At 37.7% G+C, this 24,151-nt stretch overlaps 1 protein-coding gene across 2 annotated transcripts in view; it reads left to right on the plus strand.

Moving 5' to 3' along the window:
• Positions 1-22,269, plus strand: part of TMEM64 (transmembrane protein 64) — a 38,376-nt gene extending 16,107 nt beyond the window's left edge. The window contains exons 2-4 of one of the 2 annotated variants that reach the window (XM_025001886.2): positions 3,338-3,493; positions 8,803-8,901; positions 18,291-22,269. In XM_025001886.2, the coding sequence (XP_024857654.1) occupies positions 3,338-3,493; positions 8,803-8,901; positions 18,291-18,479 (444 nt within the window). In that variant the 3' untranslated portion in view covers positions 18,480-22,269. The remainder of the gene's footprint in view (positions 1-3,337; positions 3,494-8,802; positions 8,902-18,290) is intronic. The other variant, XM_025001887.2, reaches the window with a different exon arrangement.
• The last annotated feature ends 1,882 nt before the right edge of the window (positions 22,270-24,151 follow it).

Here is a 24,151-nt window from a genome sequence, read left to right on the forward strand (position 1 = left end):
AGTCACCATCTGTAGTGATTTTGGAGCCCAGAAAAATAAAGTCTGACACTGTTTCCCCATCTATTTCCCATGAAGTGATGGGACCAGATGCCATGATCTTCGTTTTCTGAATGTTGAGCTTTAAGCCAACTTTTTCACTCTCCTCTTTCACTTTCATCAAGAGGCTTTTGAGTTCCTCTTCACTTTCTGCCATAAGGGTGGTGTCATCTGCATATCTGAGGTTATTGATATTTCTCCCGACAGTCTTGATTCCAGCTTATGTTTCTTCCAGTCCAGTGTTTCTCATGATGTACTCTGCATATAAGTTAAATAAGCAGGGTGACAATATACAGCCTTGATGAACTCCTTTTCTTATTTGGAACCAGCCTATTGTTCCATGTCCAGTTCTAACTGTTGCTTCCTGACCTGCATACAAATTTCTCAAGAGGCAGATCAGGTGGTCTGGTATTCCCATCTCTTTCAGAATTTTCCACAGTTTATTGTGATCCACACAGTCAAAGGCTTTGGCATAGTCAATAAAGCAGAAATAGATGCTTTTCTGGAACTCTCTTGCTTTTTCTATGATCTCTGGTTCCTCTGCCTTTTCTAAAACCAGCTTAAACATCTGGAAGTTCACGGTTCATGTATTGCTGAAGCCTGGCTTGGAGAATTTTGAGCATTACTTTACTAGTGTGTGAGATGAGTGCAATTGTGTGGTAGTTTGAGCATTCTTTAGCATTGCCTTTCTTTGGGATTGGAATGAAAACTGACCTTTTCCAGTCCTGTGGCCACTACTGAGTTTTCCAAATTTGCTGGCATATTGAGTGCAGCACTTTCACAGCATCATCTTTCAGGATTTGAAATAGCTCAACTGGAATTCCATCACCTCCACTAGCTTTGTTCGTAGTGATGCTTTCTAAGGCCCACTTGACTTCACATTCCAGGATGTCTGGCTCTAGGTCAATGATCACACCATCGTGATTATCAGGATCATGAAGATCTTTTTTGTACAGTTCTTCTGTGTATTCTTGCCATCTCTTCTTAATATCTTCTGCTTCTGTTAGGTCCATACCATTTCTGTCCTTTATCGAGCCCATCTTTGCATGAAATGTTCCTTTGGTATCTCTGATTTTCTTGAAGTGATCCCTAGTCTTTCCCATTCTGTTGTTTTCCTCTATTTCTTTGCATTGATTGCTGAAGAAGGCTTTCTTATCTCTTCTTGCTATTCTTTGGAACTCTGCATTCAGATGTTTATATCTTTCCTTTTCTCCTTTGCTTTTCACTTCTCTTCTTTTCACAGCTATTTGTAAGGCCTCCCCAGACAGCCATTTTGCTTTTTTGCATTTCTTTTTCATGGGGATGGTCTTGATCCCTGTCTCCTGTACAATGTCACGAACCTCATTCCATAGTTCATCAGGCACTCTATCTATCAGATCTAGGCCCTTAAATCTATTTCTCACTTCCACTGTATAATTGTAAGGGATTTGATTTAGGTCATACCTGAATGGTCTAGTGGTTTTCCTTACTTTCTTCAATTTCAGTCTGAATTTGGCAATAAGGAGTTCATGGTCTGAGCCACAGTCAGCTCCTGGTCTTGTTTTTGCTGACTGTATAGCTTAATAAACATTTAATATCTCACAGCTTCTGTCAGTCGAGAATTCCTGTACAGAATAGCTATGCTGTGCTTAGTTGCTTAGTCATGTCCAGCTCTTTGCAACCCCGTGGACTGTAGCCCACCAGGCTCCTCTGTCCATGGAGATTCTCCAGGCAGGAATACTGTAGTGGGTTGCCATGCCCTCCTCCAGAAGATCTTCCCAACGCAGGGATCGAACCCAGGTCTCCCACATTGCAGTCAGATTCTTTACCAGCTGAGCCACAAGGGAAGCCCAAGAATATTGGAGTGGGTAGCCTATCCCTTCTCTAGGGGATCTTCCCAATCCAGGAATCGAACTTGGATCTCCTGCATTGCAGGCGGATTCTTTACTAACTGAGCTACCAGGGAAGCCCACAGAATAGCTAGGTGCCTCTAATTCAGGTTGTCTCACAGTACTCAAGATGTTGACCAGAGCTGCAGCCACCTTACAGAGACCTCTCCAAAGAGCTACTTACAGCATGGTAACTTACCTTCCTGAGGGAGAGATGGAGGTCTTGTTATTTTTGTAACCTAATCTTGGAACTAACATCTCATCACTTATGTGATAGTCTATTTGCCAGAAGAAAGCTCTAGGTCCAGCCCACACTCTAGGGCAGAGGATTACACAAGGGCATGAATACCATGAGATGGATTTACTGGAAATAGTTTAGATACTGACTCCCATACAGGTTATACACAAAGGTTTTCATACAGGTTTTAAACAATTTGTAATAGCCAAAGAATACATAGTCACATGTACACAAAGAAACAATTAAGGAAGCAGTTTAAATGTTCCACAGGAAAAGAATGGTTAAATTGTGCTATGTAGTATAAATGTATAATGATACTTTGTACCTTTTTGAGTGCTGATCATGTGCCAGGCATTTGTTAAGATATTTACACATATCGCACGTTTTACAGATGGAAAAACTGACATTCAAAGACTGTACTTAAATGTCATTTTAGAGTTAGAGTTACCTGGCTTCAAAACCCAGTGACCACATTGCTGTTTAGGTTTATGAAGAATATTTAGGGGCTTCCCTGGTAACTCAGCTCGTAAAGAATCTGCCTGCAGTGCAGGAGACCCCGGTTTGATTCCTGGGTCCGTAACATCCCCTGGAGAAGGGTTAGGGTACCCACTCCAGTGTTCTTGGGCTTCCCTGGTGGCTCAGATGGTAAAGAATCTGCCTGCAATGTGGGAGACCTGGGTTCGATCCCTGGGTTGGGGAGATCCCCTGGAGAAGGGCATGGCAACCCACTCCAGGATTCTGGCCTGGAGAAATCCTCGTGGACAGAGGAGCCTGGCGGGCTACAGTCCATGGGGTCGCAAAGAGTCTGAAACGACTGAGTGACTAAGCACAAAAACAAGCATGAAGAATATTTAATGACATGAGGAAGACTTTAAAAACTGTTTCTACAAAGTGATGTGTGTGTGTCTGCACCTTTTTATTTATGTGTAAGAAAAAAACAATAGTCACACATGTCAGCTTTCAATGACAGAGCAATAGAATGTTAAAATTTTTCTTTAACTTTTATTTCATTGTAGATCTTTTACATTCTGTATATATTCCATGTATAATCATGTTTAAAAATCAGAACGCTTTGAAAAGTAGTTCAGCTCTCTCTGCTTCTGAAAGAAAACTGCTAGGAAGACTTGCATGCACAGTTCTATGTGACACTGAAGTTTTACTTGGTAATGAATCATCCCGTTTAATGCTCCTCTAGATCACTGACCTCTCCTTACCCAACTATCTGGTGGCGTCTTCAGCTGGCCTGCTTCCTACCCAGCTCCTGAATTCTTACCTGGGCACCACCCTGAGGACCATGGAGGATGTCATTGCAGAGCAAAGCGCTAGTGGATATTTTGTTTTTTGTTTACAGGTGAGTTTAAGGCCAAGGCTTGCCTTTTTTTGTTGTCTCTTAGTTTAAATCTAAGAAATTTCACTGAAAATAATTTGATTTTTTTCTTTTTCACATCTTTTATTATTCTTTCAACACTATTTCATATTTTGACATTTACATTTTTAATCTTGTGAATATGTGGAAATACATAGAACTGAATTGACACTTATTGAAAATTTTCTAAGCACAAAAAAGGGAATGACAGAAATAGGGTTCTTTTTGCAGTGATTATTTTTAAAATCATGACTAAATCAAATATTCTGAATTTATATGAATTATTGTTAATACTGTGTTTCTAAAGGTAGTTTTAATGAGATTTGATGAAGTTGGGTTTTTAATCTTAGTTACTTTATATCTTTAAATTTTGAAGATACTGAACTTTTCTATTGCTATTTTTTAGATTATTATACTGGCAATGTAAATTTCTTTCTAGAATAATTTGATGTGAACAAATTTTTTTAGAAACTATTGCTTTATATAAAGTATAAAAGTATTATTCTAGTTCAAGTTCAAATAATATTTGTATAATAGATTAGTACTACTGTGCAAATTATAATATAGTTTGAGGTACGTATAATTTCATATAAGAGATTGATAAAAGGGGAAAATCCTGCTAAGTAGGCGGATTTATTCAGTGCCTTAAATTACATGCTGAAGGAGTTAAAACTTCATTTGCTTGTAACACATTTCATTCCTAGGATTTACCAAAATATAAAATTATTATTTTTGATAATTTAGTAAGATGGTGATGATGATGATAGCTAATATTTATTGAATGCTTTATATGCCATATATTTAAGCTCATTTAATGCCTACCAAAACCTTAGTAGGTATATACTTATTATCTATTATCAAAGCCAATTGTGTGTTCAGTAATGTTACATTGGTAGCTTGAAATTGGTCATGACAGGGGGTATTTACAATTATGGAAATTGGCAAGTGTTCTAAATCAAGCCTGCCACCTCTGATCCCTAAGATCAGAGGTGTGTGTTTACCAGCACACCATTAGATAGTAATTTGTGCAAGGGGTAGAATTAGGATTTGAACAAAGGCAGTTGGTTCTAGAGACCATGCTTGTAAGTCTACTGAGCAGATAATACCAGTTAGATAGCTGACTTAGTGATCTCCTCAACTGTAAGTTTTAATTTATACTGCTTTTGAATATATGGTATCATGTTACAGATTTACTCTTAATGCTATTATTCTCAAGTTTTTGAGGCACTATATTGTTTCAAAAATACTATGATAAAGTTAGAGGTAATTTTCTTTGTGCTTAGACAGTACAAATTTAGTAAACAAAATGAGCCCAGGAATATTTACATTAAACTATAAATAAGCTTGTCAGAGAAGACTTGCTTTAACATAAATTTTGTAATATTTATGATATTCAGAAAATCAGTTTTTATTTTCCTTTACTGTTTTTTTCTTCACAGCTACATTTTCTAAAAGATAACCTGCTCTACGTTTAGAGTTTTTGTTACAGTTGGTTTATTTTTATTAATGTAACATGCTAATCACATATTAAACTTTCTATGAGTTATGTCAGTCAGTCAGTTCAGTTGCTCAGTCATGTCTGACTCTTTGCAACCCCATGGACTGCAGCACACCAGGCTGTGTCCATCACCAATTCCCAGAGTCTGGTATCCCACATCCATTGAGTCAGCTTCCCTGTCCATCACCAACTCCCAGAGTCTACCCAGACCTATGTCCATTGAGTCAGTGATGCCATCCAGCCATCTCATCCTCTGTCGTCCCCTTCTCCTCCTGCCTTCAATCTTTCCCAGCATCAGGGTCTTTTCCAATGAGTCAGTTCTTCGCATCAGGTGGCCCAAGTATTGGAGTTTCTGCTTCAGCATCAGTCCTTCCAATGAATATTCAGGACTGATTTCCTTTAGGATTGACTGATTGGGTCTCCTTGTAGTCCAAGGTACTCTCAAGAGTTTTCTCCAACACAACAGTTCAAAAGCATCAATTCTTTGGTGCTCAGCTTTCTTTATAGTCCAACTCTCACAGCCATACATGACTACTGGAAAAACTGTAGCTTTGACTAGATGGATGTTTGTCGGCAAAGTAATGTCTCTGCTTTTTAATATGCTATCTAGGTTGGTCGGAGCTTTTCTTCCAAGGGGCAAGCATCGTTTAATTTCATGGCTGCTGTCACCATTTGCAATGCTTTTGGAGCCCCCAAAAATAAAGTCTGCCACTGTTTCCACTATTTCCCCATCTATTTGCCATGAAGTGATGGAACCAGATGCTGTGATCTTAGTTTTTTGAATGTTGAGTTTTAAGCCAACTTTTTCACTCTCCTCTTTCTCTTTCATCAAGAGGCTCTTTAGTTCTTCTTCACTTTCTGCCATAAGGGTGGTGTCATCTGCATATCTGAGGTTATTGATATTTCTCCTGGCAATCTTGATTCTAGCTTGTGCTTCATTCAGCCCAGCATGAATGAATTCACATGATGTACTCTGCATGTAAGTTAAATAAGCAGGGTGACAATATACAGCCTTGATATACTCCTTTCCCAATTTGGAACCAGTCCATTGTTCCATATCCAGTTCTAACTGTTGTTTCTTGACCTGCATAGAGATTTCTCAGGAGGCAGGTAAGGTGGTCCAGTATTCCTATCTCTTGAAGAATTTTCCAGTTTGTTGTGATCTACACAGTCAAAGGCTTTGGTATAATCAATAAAGCAGAAGTAGATGTTTTTCTGGAATTCCCTTGCTTTTTGATGATCCAGCGATTGTTGGCAATTTGATCTCTGGTTCCTCTGCTTGAACATCTGGAAGTTCACAGTTCATGTACTGTTGTAGCCTGGCTTGGAGAATTTTGAGCATTACTTGGCTAGCATGTGAGGTGAGTGCAATTGTGCGGTAGTTGAACATTCTCTGACATTGTCCTTCTTTGGAATTGGAATGAAAACTGACTTTTCCAGTCCTGTGGCCACTACTGAGTTTTCCAGGTTTGCTGGCATATTGAGTGCAGCACTTTCACAGCATCATCTTTTAGGATTTGAAATAGCTCAACTAGAATTCCATCGTCTCCACTAGCTTTGTTTGTAGTGATGCATCCTAAGACCCACTTGACTTCACATTCTGGAATGTCTGGCTCTAGGTGAGTGATCACACCATTGTGGTTATCTGGGTCATGAAGATCTCTTTTGTATAGTTCTTCTGTGTATTCTTGCCACCTCTTCTTATCTTCTGCTTCTATTAGGTCCATACCATTTCTGTCCTTTATTGTGCCCATCTTTGCATGAAATGTTCCCTTGATATCTCTAATTTTCTTGAAGAGATTTCTAACCTTTGCCATTCTATTGTTTTCTTCTATTTCCTTACACTGATCACTGAGGAAGGCTTTCTTGTCTCTCCTTGCTATTCTTTGGAGCTCTTCATTCAAATGCGTGTATCTTTCCTTTCTCCTTTGCGTTTAGTTTCTCTTCTTTTCTCAACTATTTATAAGGCCTCCTCAGTCAACCATTTGCATTTTTGCATTTCTTTTTCATGGGGATGGTCTTGATCACTGTGTTCTGTACAACATCACAAACCTCCATCCATAGTTCTTCAGGCACTTTACCTATCAGATCTAATCCCTTGAATCTGTTTGTCACTTCTACTGTATAATCGTAAGCGATTTGATTTAGGCCATAGATGAATGGTCTAGTGGTTTTCCCTAGTTTCTTTGACTGGGAGCTGACTATGGCTCAGATCATGAACTCCTTATTGCCAAAGTGTTATGTAGTATCTATGTTAATGATTTATGTTTATAATCATCCCAAGGTACTCTAAGATTCTGATGTATGCTACATTCTCAGATACATTTTTTAGTATATTTAAGTAATTTTATGTTTTTCTAGTTTCCTGAAAACAATTTAAAACATTTTTTTATGACATTGCAATTAGAATTCCTCATATTAGTAGCTTTCAGAAGATTTTCACTATTTGATACTTTATATTTCCATGCATCTTAGTAGATTACTCATATAATCAGTAAAATTGTAATAGAACAAAATAGTTCATGCATTTGTCAGTGTACTTCTTAAAATATAGGATCTTCTTTTTCTAAGGGATTTCTTACCCTTTAGCTTGAGTTGGAAAACTTAAGCTTAGGATACAAAACAAAAGGGAAAAAAAAAAACACGTTTCTTAGCCCAGACATTTACAAAAAGCAACCACCACAAAGAAAATGTGAAGACATATTTATGTCTTGATTTGATACATTGATGTTATTTATAGTTTATTTCAGGGAGTATTAAGTTTAGCTTAAAGAAGTATAGAACTCTGAACAAGGAACTCTGCTCAGGATTTTGTGGCAGCCTGGATCGGAGGGGAGTTTGGGGGAGAGTGGATACATGGATATGTATGGCAGAGTCCCTTTGCTGTCTTCCTGAAACTACCACAACATTGTCAATCAGCTGTACTTCAATATAAAATAAAAGGTTTAAAAGAAAATGGAGAGGAGAAAGATGTCATCTTGAAGGGAAAATTAGCATGGGGGGAATAAAAAAAGAATGAAGCACATGTTAAGGTTGAAAGAGTACAGTATCATGTTGTTCTTGTTGTTCAGTAGCTAAGTCATATCCAGCTGTTTGCAGACCCCTTGGACTGCAGTGTGCCAGACTCTGTCTCCTTTCTGGATTTTCTGTCTTGTTCCTCTGATCGATATTTCTAGTTTTGAGCCAGTACCATACTGTTTTGATGATTGTAGCTTTGTAATATAGTCTGAAGTCAGGGAGCCTAATTCCTCGAGCTGTTTTTCTTTCTCAAGATTGCTTTGACTATTTGGGGTCAAACTTCTTTTCCAGTTTGGATTCCCTTTACTTCTTTTTCCTCTTTGATTGCTATAGCTAAGACTTCCAAAACTGTGTTGAATGAATGTGGCAGTACTGGACATCCTCCTGTTGTTCCTGATCATAGAGGGAATGCTTTCAGCTTTCCACCATTGAATATGATGCTAGCTATCAGTTTCTCATATATGACCTTTATTATGTTGAGGTATGTACCCTCTGTGCCCACTTTCTGTAGAATTTTTACATAAATGAGTGCTGAATTTTGTCAAAAGCTTTTCTGCATCTATTGAGAGGATCGTATGTTTTTCACTTTTCAGTTTGTTGATACGGCGAATCACATTGATTGATTTGAAGATGTTGAAAAATCCTTGCATCCCGGGGATGAATCCCACTTGACCATGTATTTTAATGTATCGTTTAATATGGATTGCTATTATCTTGTTGAGGATTTTTGCATCTATATTCAACAGTGATACAAGCCTGTAAATTTCTTCTTTTGAAGGTATCTTTGTCTGCTTTTGGTATCAGGGTGATGGTGGCCTCACAAAATGAGTTTGGAAGTTTTCCTTCCTCTGCAGTTGTTTGGAACAGTTTCAGAAGGGTAGGTGTCAACTCTTCTCTCAATGTTTGGTAAAATTCACCTGTGAAGCTGTCAGGTCCTGGGCTTTTGTTTTTTTGGGAGGTTTTTAATCACAGTTTCAGTTTTAGCACTTGTGATTAGTCTGTTCATATTTTCTGTTTCTCCCAGGTTCAGTCTAGGGAGATTGTGCCTTTCTGAGAATTTGTCTGTTTCTTCCAGATTGTCCAATTTATTGGCCCATAGTAGTTTCTTGTGACACTTGCTTTTCTATGGAATCAGTTGTAACTTCTCCTTTTTCATTTCTTATTTTATTGATTTGAGTCAACTCCCTTTTTTTCTTGATGAGTCTGACTAAAAGTTTACCAATTTTGTTTATTTTTTCAAAGAACCAGCTTTTAGTTTCATTGATCTTTGCAGTTTTCTTTTTCTCTATTTCATCTATTTCTGTTCTAATCTTTATGATTTTTTTACTTCTAGTAACTTTAGATTTTATTTTTTCTTTCTCTGGTTGTTTTAGGTGTAATGTTACATAGTTTACTTGAGATTTTTCTTGTTTCTGGAGGTAAGATTGTATTGCTGTAAACTTCTCTCTTAGAATGGCTTTTGCTGCTTCCCATAAGTATTGAAGTGTTATGCTTTTGTTTTCATTTGTCTCTAGGTATTTTTTATTTCCACTTTGATTTCTTTGGTGACCCTTTGGTTGTTTTGTAGCATATTGTTTAGCTACCATGTGTTTTGTTTTTTTAGATTTTTTTTATATAGTTTATTTCTAGTCTCAGCATTTTGATCAGACAAGATGCTTGATTTTGATTTTCTTAAATTTACTAACACTTGCCGTGTGGCCCAGCTTGTGATCAGTCCTGGAGAATATGCCTGTGCACTTGAGAAAAATGTGTAGTCTGCTGCTTTGGGATGGAATGCTCTATAAAGATCAAAAAAAGCCCAGCTCATCCGAAGTGTCATTTAAGCCCTTTGATTCCTTGTTAGTTTTCTGTCCAGATGATCAGTCCATTGATGAAAGTGGGTTATTAAAGTCCTGCACTATGATTGTGTTACTGTTAGTGTCTCCCCTTATGGTTGTTAATATTTGCCTTACATATTGAGGTGATCCTATGTTGGGTGCATATATGCTGCTGCATCACGTCAGTTGTGTCCAACTCTGTGCAACCCCATAGATGGCAGCCCACCAGGCTTCCCCATCCCTGGGATTCTCCAGGCAAGAACACTAGAGTGGGTTGCCATTTCCTTCTCCAATGCATGAAAGTGAAAGTGAAGTCGCTCAGTCATGTCCGACTCTAGCGACCCCATGGACTGCAGCCTACCAGGCTCCTCTGTCCATGGGATTTTCTAGGCAAAATTACTGGAGTGGGGTGCCATTGCCTTCTCCGGGTACATATATAGGTATTTATAATTGTTAAATCTTCTTGGATTGAACCCTTGATCATTATGTAATGTCCTTTGTCTCTTATAACCATCTTTTTATAAAGTATGTTTTGTCTGATATGAGTATTGCTACATCAGCTTTCTTACGATTTCCATTAGCGTGGAATACTTTCTTCTCATCTCCGTACTTTCAGTTTGTAAGCGTTCCTAGATCTGAGGTGGGTCTCTTGTAGACAGCTGTGTATATTGGGTCTTGTTTTTTTATCTACCCAGCCGGTTTATGTCTTTTGGTTGGTGCATTTAGTCCATTTACATTAAGGTAATTATTGATATGTATGACCCTATTACCATTTTCTTAATTGATTTTGGGTTTATTTTTTGTAAGGCTTTTCATTCTCTTGTTTGCTGACTAAAGAAGTTCTTTAGCATTTGCTGTAAAGCTGGTTTAGTGTTGCTCAATTCTCTTAACTTTTGTCTGTAAGGCTTTTGATTTCTCTATTAGATCTGAATGAGAGTCTTTCTGGGTAGAGTATTCTGGGTTGTAGGTTCTTCCCTTTCATCACTTTGAACATATTGTATCATTCCCTTCTGGCTTGTAGAATTTCTTTTGAGAAATCAACTGATAACCTTACAGGAGTTCCCTTGTATATTTTATTATTTTTCCCTTATAGCTTTTAATATTTTATCTTTATCTTTAATTTTTGATTACTATGTGTCTTCATGTGTTCCTCCTTGGGTTTATCCTACCTGGAACTCTGTGCTTCCTGGATTTTGTTGACTATTTCTTTTCCCATGTTAGGGAAGTTTTCCACTGTTATCTCTTCAGATATTATCTCTGGTCCTATATCTTTCTCTTCTCCTTGTGGAACACCTATAATGTGAATGTTGGTATGTTTAATGTTGTCCCAGAGGTCTCTTAGGCTAGCCTGTCATCATTTCTTTTTATTATTTTTTCTATATTCTTTTTTGCAGCAAGATTTCCACCATTCTATCCTCAACATCACTTATCTGTTCTTCTGCATCAGTTATTCTGCTATTAAATCCTTCTAGTGTATTATTCATCTCTGTGTTTGTTCTTGAGTTCTTCTAGGTCTTTGGTAAACATTTCTTGCATTTTCTCCATTCTTTTCCGAGATCCTGGATCATCCTCATTATCACTATCCTGAATTCTTTTTCTATAAGGTTGCCTAACTCCACTTCATTCAGCTGTTTTCTGGGAATTTATCTTGTTCCTTCATCTGGGATGTAATCCTAGTTCTTTTCATTTTAATTAGCTTTCTATGATTGTGTTTCTCATTCTGTACCCGCAGGACTGTAATTCTTGCTTCCTCAGTCTGCCCTTTGGTGGATGAGGTTAAGAGGATTCTGCAAACTTCCTTATGGGAGGGACTGGCTGTAGGAAATCTGGGTCTTGCTCTGGTGGGCAGAGCCTGCTTAGTAAACCTTTAATACAGTTGTCTGCTCCTGAGTGAGGCTGTACTCCCTCCCTGTTAGTTGTTTGGCCCAAGGTGACCCAGCCCTAGAGTCTGCAGGGTCTGTGGTAGGGCTAATGGTGATTTCCAAGAGGACTTAACGCTACCAAGGAGCACCTCTCATGACTGCCGCCGCCAGTGCCCTCATCCCCGCGGTGAGCCCCTGCCGACCCCCACCTCAGGAGACCCTCAGATACTCCCGGGTAGGTCTGGCTCAGTGTCTTGTGGGGTCACTGCTCCTTTGTTCTTGGTCCTGGTGAACACAAGGTTTGTTTGTGCCCTCCAAGAGCCGAGTCTCTGTTTCCCCAGTCCTGTGGAAGACCTGCAGTCAGATCCCACAGGCCTTCAATGTCAGATTCCCTGGCATCTCCTAGTCCATTTCCCAGATGCCCAGGCTGGGAATCCTGATCTGGGCCTAGAACTTTCATGGCTGTGTGGGAACTTCTTTGGTATTATTGTTCTCCAGTTTGAGGGTCATCTGCCTGGTGGTTGTGGGAGTTTGATTTCATTGTGATTGTGCCCCTCCTACCATCTCGTTACAGCTTCTCCGTTGGATACGGGGTACCTTTCTTTGAGGGATTCCAGCATCCTTTTGTCAATGATTGTTCAAAACATAGTTGTGATTTTTTATGCTCACGCAGGAGATCTCATTGTTGCTTCTTGACCCACATACAGGTTTCACAGGAAATGAGTAAGGTAGTCTGGTACTCCCATCTAAGAATTTTCCATGGTTTGTTCTGAGCCACACAGTCAAAGGCTTTAGCATAGTCAGTGAAGCAGAAATAAACCTATCTCTGGAGCTCCTCCCTTGCTTTCTCCATGATCCAGTGAATGTTGGCAGTTTGATCTCTGGTTCCTCTGCCTCTTCGAAACCCGGCTTATACATCTGGAAGTTTTCAGTTCATATACTGCTTTAGCCTAAAGTGAAGAATTTTGAGCATAACCTTGCTGTCCTGTGACATAAACACAATTGTACAGTAGGTAGAACACTGTCTGGCATTGCCCTTCCTCGGGATTGGAATGAAAACTGACCTTTTCCAGTCCTGAGAGTAGCCACTGCTGAGTTGTCAAAATTTGCTGACATATTGAATGCAACACTTGAACAGCACTCAGTCTAAAACCTTTCAGGATTTTAAATCACTCAGCTGGAATTCCATCACCTCCAATAGATTGTTCATAGTAGTGCTTCCTAAGGCTTACATGACTTCATATTCCAGGATGTCTGGCTCTAGGTGAGTGATCACACCATCATGGTTATCCAAGTCATTAAGACCTTTTTTGTCTAATTCTCTTCTTAATTTCTTCTGCTTTTGTTAGGACCTTACCATTTCTGTCCTTTATTGTGTCCATCTTTGCATGAAATGTTCCCTGGATATCTCCAGTTTTCCTGAAGAGATCTCTAGTCTTCTGATGCTGTTATTTTCCTCTGTTTCTTTGCACTCTTCATTTAAGGGGGTCTTATCTCTCCTGCTGGCTTCCCTGGTGGCTCAGAGGATAAAGCATCTGCCTGCAAGGTGGGGAGACCTGGGTTCAATCCCTGGGTCGGGAATATCCCCTGGAGAAGGAAATGGCACCCCACTCTAGTACTCTTGCCTGGAGAATCCCATGGACGGAGGAGCCTGGTGCATGGCGTCGACAAAGAGTCGGACATGACTGAGTGATTTCATTATCTCTCGCTGCTATTATCTGGAACTCTGCATTCAGATGGGTATATCTTTCCCTTTCTTCTTTTGCTTTTGCTTCTCTTCTTTCTTCAGCAATTTGTAAAGCCTCCCCAGACAACCACTTTGCCTTCTTGCATTTCTTTTTCTTTGGGATGGTTTTGGATACTGCCTCCTATACAGTGTCACCAACCTCTGTCCATAGTTCTTCAAGCACTCTGCCAGATCTGATGCCTTGAATCTATTCACTACCACCAGTATATAATCATGAGGGATTTGATTTAGGTCATACTTGAATGGCCTAGTGGTTTTTTCTACTTTTCTTCAATTCAACCCTGAGTTTTGCAATAAGGAACTCATGATCTGAGCCACAGTCAGCTCCAGGTCCTGTTTTTGCTGACTGTATAGAGCTTCTGCATCTTTGGCTACAAAAAACATATTTAGTCTGATTCTGGTATTGACTATCTCATGATGTCCAAATGTAGAATTGTCTTTTGGGTTGTGGAAAGTGTGTGTGCTGTGACCAGCGAGTTCTCTTCACAGAACTCTGTTCGCCTTTGTCCTACTTCATTTTGTACTCCAAGGCCAACCTTGCCTGTTTCTTCAAATATGTCTTGACTTCCTGCTTTTGCATTCTAATCCCTTATGATGAAAAGGACATCTTTTTTAGTGTTAATTCTAGAAGGTGTTGTAGATGTTCATAGAACTGGTCAACTTCAGCTTCTTCAGCCTCAGTGATTGGGGCATAGACTTTGATTGCTGTGATGTTGAATGGTTTGCCATGGAAACAAACCAAGACAATTCTGTTGTTTTTGAAACTGCACCACAGTACTGCATTTTGGACTATTTTGTTGACTATGAGGGCTACTTCATGTCTTCTAAGGGATTCTTGCCCACAGTAGAACAAAAAAAATCTGCCTGCAGCGCATGCAACCCAGGCTTAATCCTTGGGTGAAGTAGGTCCCCTGGAGAAGGGAATGGTTGCCCACTGCAGGATTCTTGCCTGAAAACTTCCATGCACAGAGGAGCTTGATGGGCTACAGTTCACAGGGTCAAAAAACATTTGAAGTTCATGTGCAATATTGTTCTTTATTGTGTTGGACTTTACTTTCACCACCAGACACATCCACAGCTGAGCATCGTTTCTGCTTTGGCCAGCCTCTTAAGTCTTTCTGGAGCTATTTCATTGCCCTTTACTCTTCCCCAGTAGCATACTGGACACCTTCAAACCCGGGGAGCTCATCTTTCGTTTTGTATCTTTTTGTCTTTTCATACTGTTTATGGGGTTCTCCTGGCAAGAATACTGGAGTGGTTTGCTATTTCCTGCTCCAGTGGACAGTAGTACTCTTCACTGTCATCCGTCATCTTGAGAGGCCCTGCATGGCATGGCTCATAGCTTTATTGAGTTACACAAGCCCCTTTGCCATGATAAAGCTATGATCCATGAAAGGGTTAGTATCATAAGCTTCCTCATACTTGGTAGAAGTAAGCCACAAATTTGCCTCCCAGTATAGCCACCTAAGCCACCGAAAGAGAATCCAGAGTGTCCATTAACATTAGAGCAGTACCACATAGATATTCAGAGGAAGGCACAACTCTTCATTGTACTGAAATCCAACATAGATTCCATGGTTTGTCAACTTAGTCTTTTCCATATATTTTTGTGTGTACTCATCAACCAAAACCCAATCCTGGATAAATCCAAGTTTTGATCTGCTCTTGCACCTGCTCTTTTGGGGAAGTAATGCATCTAAGTAGACTGGTGATATTTAATTCATGGTTGCAAGCCTTCAGCTGGTTTCTCAACACTGCTGTATATTCTGTTCCCTTCGTCTTCCCATTTCCCCATTTTCCTTATGACTTTCAAACTTATCCTCACTCCCCTCACAAATTCTTCCTCCTGCCCCAACTTCCTTCTTCATTCACAACAGATTACCTTTCTTGCTTAACAGAAAAATCAAAAGCCTTCAAATGGGAAACCCCTCAATTTACAGCTATGGAATCTCCTAACCTTATGTTCTGCTTATACTCTTGGCCTGCTTTTCAGTTAACAGTGGAAGAAATCACTTTCTTGTATAAGGCTGTCTTTCTACTTATATTTGATTCTTTTGTTTTAGTAGGGAAACTTTGTAAAAAGGTTTGGTTTTGTTTTGTATTATTTTAACACTTCACTGGGCTGTTAGGAAGAGTCAGTATAAATTTCCAACCCCTGGGCTCCAGAAAGACATCTGGAGAAAATCCCATGTAAAGATGAGCCAATTCACCCTTGCGGGGAACCTGAAAAACATTCTCACTAGTTGTAAACTTACTTTCTATGGCCTTGGCCAAATCCTTCCCTCGAGCTTTCATCACTAACCTTCTGTAAATCAGATACACTTTCTAGTTCTCATCTTAGCAAGCTAAGACTCACAACTATGCTTTTTAAAAATGTTTTCTTCTCTTAGCTTCTTTGACACCACTATCTTGAGCTTTTTCACTGTTTTCCTGGCTCATTTATCAGCACCTCCTCCTTTTACTCCTAACTTGGTCCTCCTCAAGACTCTAGCCAAAGCTTTTTAGTCTCACTCTGAAAACTTTTCTTCTTGGCAAATGCAGTTACTATAGTGGCTACTATTATTAAGGACATTGTGAGGACTCCCTAATATGCGTCTTCAGCTTAGTCTTCTTTCCATACCTTTAGACCTATTCACTGAATTGCTTTGGATATCTAATTGGCACCTCAAATTCAGCATATCCAGAGCAGAACTTAGCATCTCATTCACACCCTCTCCCAACTAGGTAACTAACTAACATTTTTCCATCTCTTTTTATGGTATTACCATCCACATAGTATCAGACTTAGGGTGTTCAATAAGTATAACTTATATTTTCCAGAGAGATAACATACTAGAGAACAATGGCAAGATTTAAAGGCCTACGTTTAAAATAACTGATTTGAAGGGAACCCTTCTGCAGTGTTGCTGGGAATGTAAATTGGTGCAGCCACTACACAGAACAACATGCGTGCTAAGTCGCTTCTATCACGTCTGACTCTGTGCGACCCCATGGACCATGGCCCACCAGGCTCCCCCGTCCCTGGGATTCTCCAGGCAAGAACACTGGAGTGGGTTGCCATTTCCTTCTCCAATGCATGAAAGTAAAGAGTGAAAGTGAAGTCGCTCAGTTGTGTCCTACTCTTAGCGACCCCATGGGCTGCAGCCCACCAGGCTCCTCCATCCATGGGATTTTCCAGGCAAGAGTACTAGAGTGGGGTGCCATTGCCTTCTCTGATATTCCTATGTGGAATTTAATTTTTAAAAAAAGATACAAATAAACTTATTTACAAAATGGAAACAGACTTACAGACATTGAAAACAAACTTACAGTTACAGAAGAGGAGATGAGTAGAGGATAAATCAGGAGCTTGGGATGAACACACAAACACTGCTCTGTATAAGGTAGAGAACCAGCCAAGGACCTACTGTACAGCACAGGAAACTACTCAGTATTCTGTGATAACCTATGTGAGAAAAGAATCTAAAAGAGAATGAGTAGACACCTGAAACTAACACGACACTGTAAATCAACTATAGTAACATTAAAGAAAGAAAAATGTTAACTATGGGTGAAAATTAATTATCTTTGTCTCCTGTAGCATAAAAAATAAGATAAAATAACTACTTTGCTTAGAATTGTATTGAGTAATGGGTACTCACTTAATGTACATCCCTTGTACAAGTTCCAGATTCCTTCATCTCCTTAACCTGCCTCACCATCAGTGTGAGGTAGGTCACCACCTTCCCCCTCCACCCTCAACATTTGTACCTGGAGTATTTCTCCCATAAAAATATAGGTAGGCTTAATTGAAACAGTATTGTATTTCAGGATCACTATGCTTAGAGCAGCTTTTGAAAGCATGCTGAAACATTAAACATCTACTGAGAATATTTTGCTCCAAACCCTGAAGAACTGCTTTACAAATGAACTTTGGAATAAATATCATTTAGAAGATGTAGACTGCTTAGACAGTCATTGAGCTGAATTGTCTGTAGAATGTTTTAAGTACAGAGGGAGCACAGCTTCTGGACAGCGGGAGAAGCCCACGTGGTTCCCAGGCGCTTACTTGAAATCAGATCACTAAGTGAGCGGCTGAACTGAGACTAGAGCCTGGGTGCTTTTTCTGTTCCTTTTACTGGAATTTTTCCCCTTATCACGTTTCTGTGTTTTTATTTTGAAAAGTGTAGACAACTTCATGTTCACAGTCTCTTGTTAATTTCTTTTAAAGCTTATTGGCATTTCATTTTTCAAGTGTTTTAATATTTTTCATTTCAGCTGTACCAGGTAGGTCATTTGCAAATAGTAGTGTTTCTAAGTCAACTTAAAAATACCTACAGACATTTATAGTTTTGCACAGAAGTAATACTACATGAATTACATTAACAAAGTTTAGCCAACTTTATTGTAGAAATATATATTTTTTTATTCATTGAAGGAAACTTTTTGATACAAAGAAAGAAGCTTGACATCAAACAAACATCATTTAATATGGACTAAAAGGGATATATGCTTGCTTTGTGTTAACCTGACACTGTTATGAACACTGTGTAGATGTTGGCCCTCTACACCCAGCAGACAAGAAATAAATGACACCTTTGTGTAAACTATTTAAAAATGTTACCTTACTGTATTTGAAAACTGCCCTGTTTGAAACATTTCTGACGATATTTATTGGCTTGGAAATGTTCTGCCTTTTTATTATGTAAAACATTGCTAACTGTAATGTTTTATTTTTATTCAAAGATTATTATAAATATCCTGTTTGCAATATTTCTAAGACAACATTTATTGGCTTAGAAAGTTCTCCCTTTTTACTATATAAAATATTGTTAACTGTAATTTTTATTTTTATTCACAGATTATTATAAGTATAGGCCTCATGTTTTATGTAGTTCATCGAGCTCAAGTGGAATTGAATGCAGCTATTGTAGCTTGCGAAATGGAACTGAAAACCTCTCTGGTTAAAGGCAATCAACCAAATATCAGTGGCTCTTCATTCTACAAGAGGACCCTAACATTTTCTGGAGATGGAATCAATATTGTATAATTCTAATGAAATGTGTAATTGTCAAGAGCCTAGTGTGCTGTCCAAGATCTAGCAGTTCCCTTACTACTGGGCAGGGATGCAAGTTTTAATTGTCTTATGGCACACACACACACACACAAATGACTAGTTTTTAAATTGCACAGTTTTTAAAAACAGGAATCATTTTCTGGATATGTAAGTGTAAATGTCGATGCACCTTTGGTTGCAGCTCTTTATCATTTATTATGCCCTTAGTGGCCTATAAGTCTGCACTTTAGGTTTTGGGTTTTTTTTTTTTTTTTGTCATTTTCTTTATGAGTACTTACGAACAGAAAAATAATCCAAATATTTTTCTGTTTAGTGTCTTCATTTATAAAGACTATGAATAGTTGTATGTGTCTTTCCTGCTTATAAAAATGAGTAAAAGTATGCAATTTTAAATGTATAATATTATTGGATGTTCTTTGCTTTTGTAGTGTTTCCAGAAAGGATAAATGATGTCTTGTTTTGTTTTTTTTTAATGTTTTAGTTGGAACTACTTTGCTTTCCTTTTCCTTGCTAGTTAGAAAATAGACATGAACTTTTGTTTAAATGTATTTTTGCAAGGATCAAATTGTTACACCTATACACACAAGTTTAAATCCTACATTGTGGGACTGAAGTGCTCTTAAGATACCTTTTTTATTTTTGCTGTGTAATATGCAAAGCGAAAGGGAAATTATTTAATGCGTAGTGGCTCAAATTAGAACTTGTGTTCTAATTTCACATCATTGGCTTTAGCCTCCTTAGGTCTTCCATCAAAGGGCTGTCCTATTACAGTCTTACTGAAAATTTTATTAAAATAAACTTCTTTTCTTTTTGTATTCATTATTAGGCTTTGAAATAAAGATGTTATTCCTTTAAAGTGGTGGGCTTACAATCACTGAAGATGTCACTCTGATGGCCTTGTTTGATCAAAATGCCTATCTAAAAAATTAAGCTTTAAAATCAGGTTTATAATTCTGTTGAAGTACATATATATTTGTCCCCATAGTCTTCAGCTTTACAACTGTAAGTAATGTTATCTTGATGCCCAGATTTGTATTATATATTTGCCCTACTATAGAGTAGGCTTATTTTGTTTGTTTTTTGGTACTTGTTTTCCTCTGATAAGACTCAGGAATTCTGAAATGTGAAATTAAGTCTCAGTTCTTTTTCCTGTAGAATGAATTGAGTGTATTTATTAATAGTACTTATGTGTATAGAATATAATAATTTGGTATATGATTCATATGACATTCATTTATCACCTTATATTTTTAAAGTAGCTTAATTGTGATCTTAATGATTAGTTTATTTTACAGTGGAGATTATTGATATGAATGCAGATTTTCTGGTATGTATCTGTTTTTTAGCTATGAAGGTGCCACCTTATCAGAGACCTCCCATTTGCCTTTTCATTAGGGTAAAATCTTTACCCTGATTTACTAAAGTGCAAAAGAATTATTTAGAAGCAATTATTTTAATTTTATGCTACGGATACATTTAATCATTTTAGTATATAAATTTTTGCCCTGTTGCAGGTATAATTATTTCCCTTTCCTTCATAATGAATAAGTTTTCTCACCTTTGAATAACAGTGAAGTTTGTTTTTATGTCTATACCAAGTTCTTTTGGTATAGTCCAGATGATTTTATAGGGACCTGGGTCTATAGCAGTCAACTGACCTACAAATCTTTCCTTCTTTTATTGATAGAAAAATACCATTGAAATGTTATTCTTTTTTTAAATCCTAATTAATTGTTTCGTTTCTTTAATAATTATTTTAGTTTAATTATCCTAATAAACAATGATTTGATTTATTCTTGTCTAACTTGAAACTATCTTGTGCTTTCTGTTTGTTTAGTTTTTTTATAAAGAAATTAATAATTTAAGATCACTACTTTCATACACTTGTATTACACTTCATGTATTTTGAAGTGCATTTATTTACTTTGGCATTTTGTAACTTGAATAATTTTGCCAAATGAAAAACTATTGGTAGTTTGTCATGAGTTTTTCCAACTGTTGCATTTTGCTTAGTACTTAAATATGTAACGGTAAAAGAGAAGTAACTTTTCTATATTCTGCCAACATGATTTTATATAATAAAATCATCCATTTTTACTTAAAATAGTATGGATGTACTATTTTTAAAACATTAATCTAAAACTGCAGTTTTCCTTTTGTTCATTGTTTCCAGCCTCCACATAAACTGTTATCCCTTATAGTCATGCTGTTTGATAGCTGCATTTGGTTGCTGTTTTTTTATTAATATATGTGCTGTCTATAAATTGTACAAAACATGCTGTATTGACAAAACATATACAATGTTATATTCATTCCATCTTTAATCCCACATGCAGCAACAAATTTCTATAGGATCCTTTTTATGTTGCCCTAATATTGCCTCCAGTCATAGAGTATATATTAATATATATATTATATATTGGATTTCTTAAATATATATATTTACATATATATAAATAATATATATATATTGGATTTTTTTTATTTCTCAAATCATTTAAGATTTGGATTCTCAAATCATTTAAAGTACAGTTAAAGTTGCTTTATGCTTATTTTTAAAAGCTTGCAAAACACTTGTTTCAAACCTTTTGAAAGATATGTGCTGTTTTTAATTCTTTGGACCTTTTTCTTAGTTTTCCACATTTTCTGGTTTATTATTAATGATTTTGTTTACTCTTTGCCAAGTTTTGTCTTGTGAATTATTTTTAAACAGCAACATCCCCTTTTAAAAACATGTACATAATAATTTACTACATGTTTTCATGTCCATTTTCATTTGATCATGTGATTTGTGAAATAACTTGAAATCTATACTTTGGTTTGTGAAAATAATGGAACCAAATCTCTGTCGTTAGAATGTATATTTTGAGTTTATGTTCAGAAGTGAGTTTGTGGATTTGTTCAGAGCCAGCCATACTCTCCTTGTATGTACTTTGTAACCAGTGCAAACCTTTCTAAGAAGACTTTCCCATGATCAGGTCAAGCTTATGACTATAAAGCATTTCCTTCCTTGAGAAGCTATAGAATTCAGTATCTACTCTGATTTACCATTGCTCTAACTGAGCTAAGTGGTGGAGACTATTAGCATATACCAGTATGCGTTTGTTAATGTGCAACGCTGATTGGAACTGGTCTTAGGAAGGGTGCTGTGGCTTATGTACATCTACAGTTGTAGGACTGTCTTTAGAATGCTGAAAGTTGCTATGTATATGCTAGGTTGATACAGGTAAATTCTGAGGTACATGGTAAATCCATGCTGTTCAAAACCAGTCACCATGTGCAGAGGAAAAGAGAGGTTTAATGAGGACCTCAGGAATAATGATACTAAGTTATTGACTTCAGTGATGGAATTTTGTTTCAAACACAAGCCACTTAGTGTACCAGAATGGTCGTCAGAGTAACACTAGTTGGTTTTTAAATTTTACATTGCTAATTTTGTTAATAATAAACTGCTTAGGATATACTTTTTTAGTGGTCATGTCTTTAACCTGAAAAACTTAAAAGAAGTGGAAAACTTGTTCCACAGGATATTTAAAACTAAGGAATTCCAGTAACCTCGCATATGTTGACTATAAACTGTTAACTGATTCAGCAACTGAATTATAACTTGGTACTTCTGAATGGCAAAGTGATTGCTGTAAACTATTTTCTAAGGTAGCTAAAGGTTTAAAATAGATAATTCTAAAGGTAAATCAGTAAAATCTCTTGATAATTGGTATCCTAAATCACTTGTGTGCCTGAGAAAATAAAAGGTTATGTTTTATTTTCCTTTTCTCTTCTCTTACTTCCCCTCTGTAATTTAATGAATTTAGGGCCATTTGCAAGGGGAGGGAGCAATTTAGGAGGAATGGTGGACATGTTTCTAAAAGTGATAATGCTCATAATTGACCCTAGATGAGGGTGGTTATGGTTATGGCAGAGGCCCTGTGGAGAAATGATTTTGGTGTCTTACATTGGCACTCAATCTTCAGTGTGCTTTTTTTCTAACATCCGCAAATCATGAAATGCTACCTGCCAGTCAGATAACAGTTAGTCATTTGCCCAGGCTATAGAAATCTTTATGATGCCTTTCATAATGTTAAACGACTTTTACCAGTCTTAATTTCCTATTGACGTCTACCCTGTTTCTATGACTATTTCCTAAGGGCCCGTTCCAGCCACCATAAAACTTTCTTCTTAGTACTTGGAATGACATTGTCCTTGTTGGTTTGTTCAGTTCAGTTGCTCAGTCGTGTCTGACTCTGCGACCCCATGAACCACAGCATGCCAGGCCTCCCTGTCAATCACCAACTCCCGGAGTTTACCCAAACCCATGTCCATTGAGTCAGTGATGCCATCCAACCATCTCATCCTCTGTTGTCCCCTTCTCCTCCTGCCCTCAATCTTTCCCAGCATCAGGGTCTTTTCAAATGAGTCAGCTCTTCACATCAGGTGGCCAAAGTATTGGAATTTCAGCTTCAACATCAGTCCTACCAATGAACACCCAGGACTGATCTCCTTTAGGATGGACTGGTTGGATCTCCTTGCAGTCCAAGGGACTCTCAAGAGTCTTCTCCAACACCACAGTTCAAACGCATCAATTCTTCGGCATTCAGCTTTCTTTATAGTCCAACTCTCACATCCATACATGACCACAGGAAAAACCATAGCCTTGACAAGACCGACATTTGTTGGCAAAGTAATGTCTCTGGTTTTTAATATGCTCTAGGTTGGTCATAACTTTCCTTCCAAGGAGTAAGTGTCTTTTAATTTCATGGCTGCAATCACCATCTGCAGTGATTTTGGAGCCCCCAAAAATAAAGTCTGCCACTGTTGCCCCATCTGTTTGCCATGAAGTGATGGGACCGAATGCCATGATCTTCGTTTTCTGAATGTTGAGCTTTAAGCCAACTTTTTCACTCTCTTTCACTTTCATCAAGAGCTGATCCCATACTGTTGCATGTACATTTTTCCTAGACATTTTACATCAGAATTGCTTGCCAGAGCACAAATAGGCTACCACACATTGCAGGCTGCCTTCAGCTGTGGTGGTACAGTGGAGCACTCATTGAATAAATATGTTGGCAGTGTGTGTGTATTCGTTATGCGAGGCTGTACAGTACTTTCTGCCATGGTCACCTTCGTTGGTTGAGGCTGCCTATCCGTACTCAGAGTGTGGGGAAAACATATCTTAATACTAACTGTATTATGAGTTAAATATTGAACATTTTTAGGGAAAGCGTTATAGGTGTGGTAGTGTTAAAATGGTGTATATATTGGTAAATTTGTATTTAGTAATTGTCATGTTTCAATGAAGTTGACTATCCAAATTAAGTGATTAGCCTTAAAAGTGACTAATATTCTGTGGGTTAACCTGCTGTTTGAAAGGCTTAAAAATTACAAAATATGCATGAAGTGGGATAGAAAAGAGTGAATAGAATATATACTGAACCAAAACAAAGAGCAATTTGAGAATTACATAATTCTAAAAGTAGGTATACATTTAGACTAGTATATTTTAATAAATATGTTTATCTTAGGATGGCATAAAACTCATAACCACCATAAAGTAGAAACCTTGAGTGGATTTGTTTATTCTGCCTTTCATAGTTATAAAGCCATTTTCAGTAGAAATGTTTTGAGACATGGTCTGTTTCATACTCATT

Source organism: Bos taurus, chromosome 14, assembly GCF_002263795.3.
Source record: "Bos taurus isolate L1 Dominette 01449 registration number 42190680 breed Hereford chromosome 14, ARS-UCD2.0, whole genome shotgun sequence".
Classification (NCBI taxonomy): Eukaryota; Metazoa; Chordata; class Mammalia; order Artiodactyla; family Bovidae; genus Bos; species Bos taurus.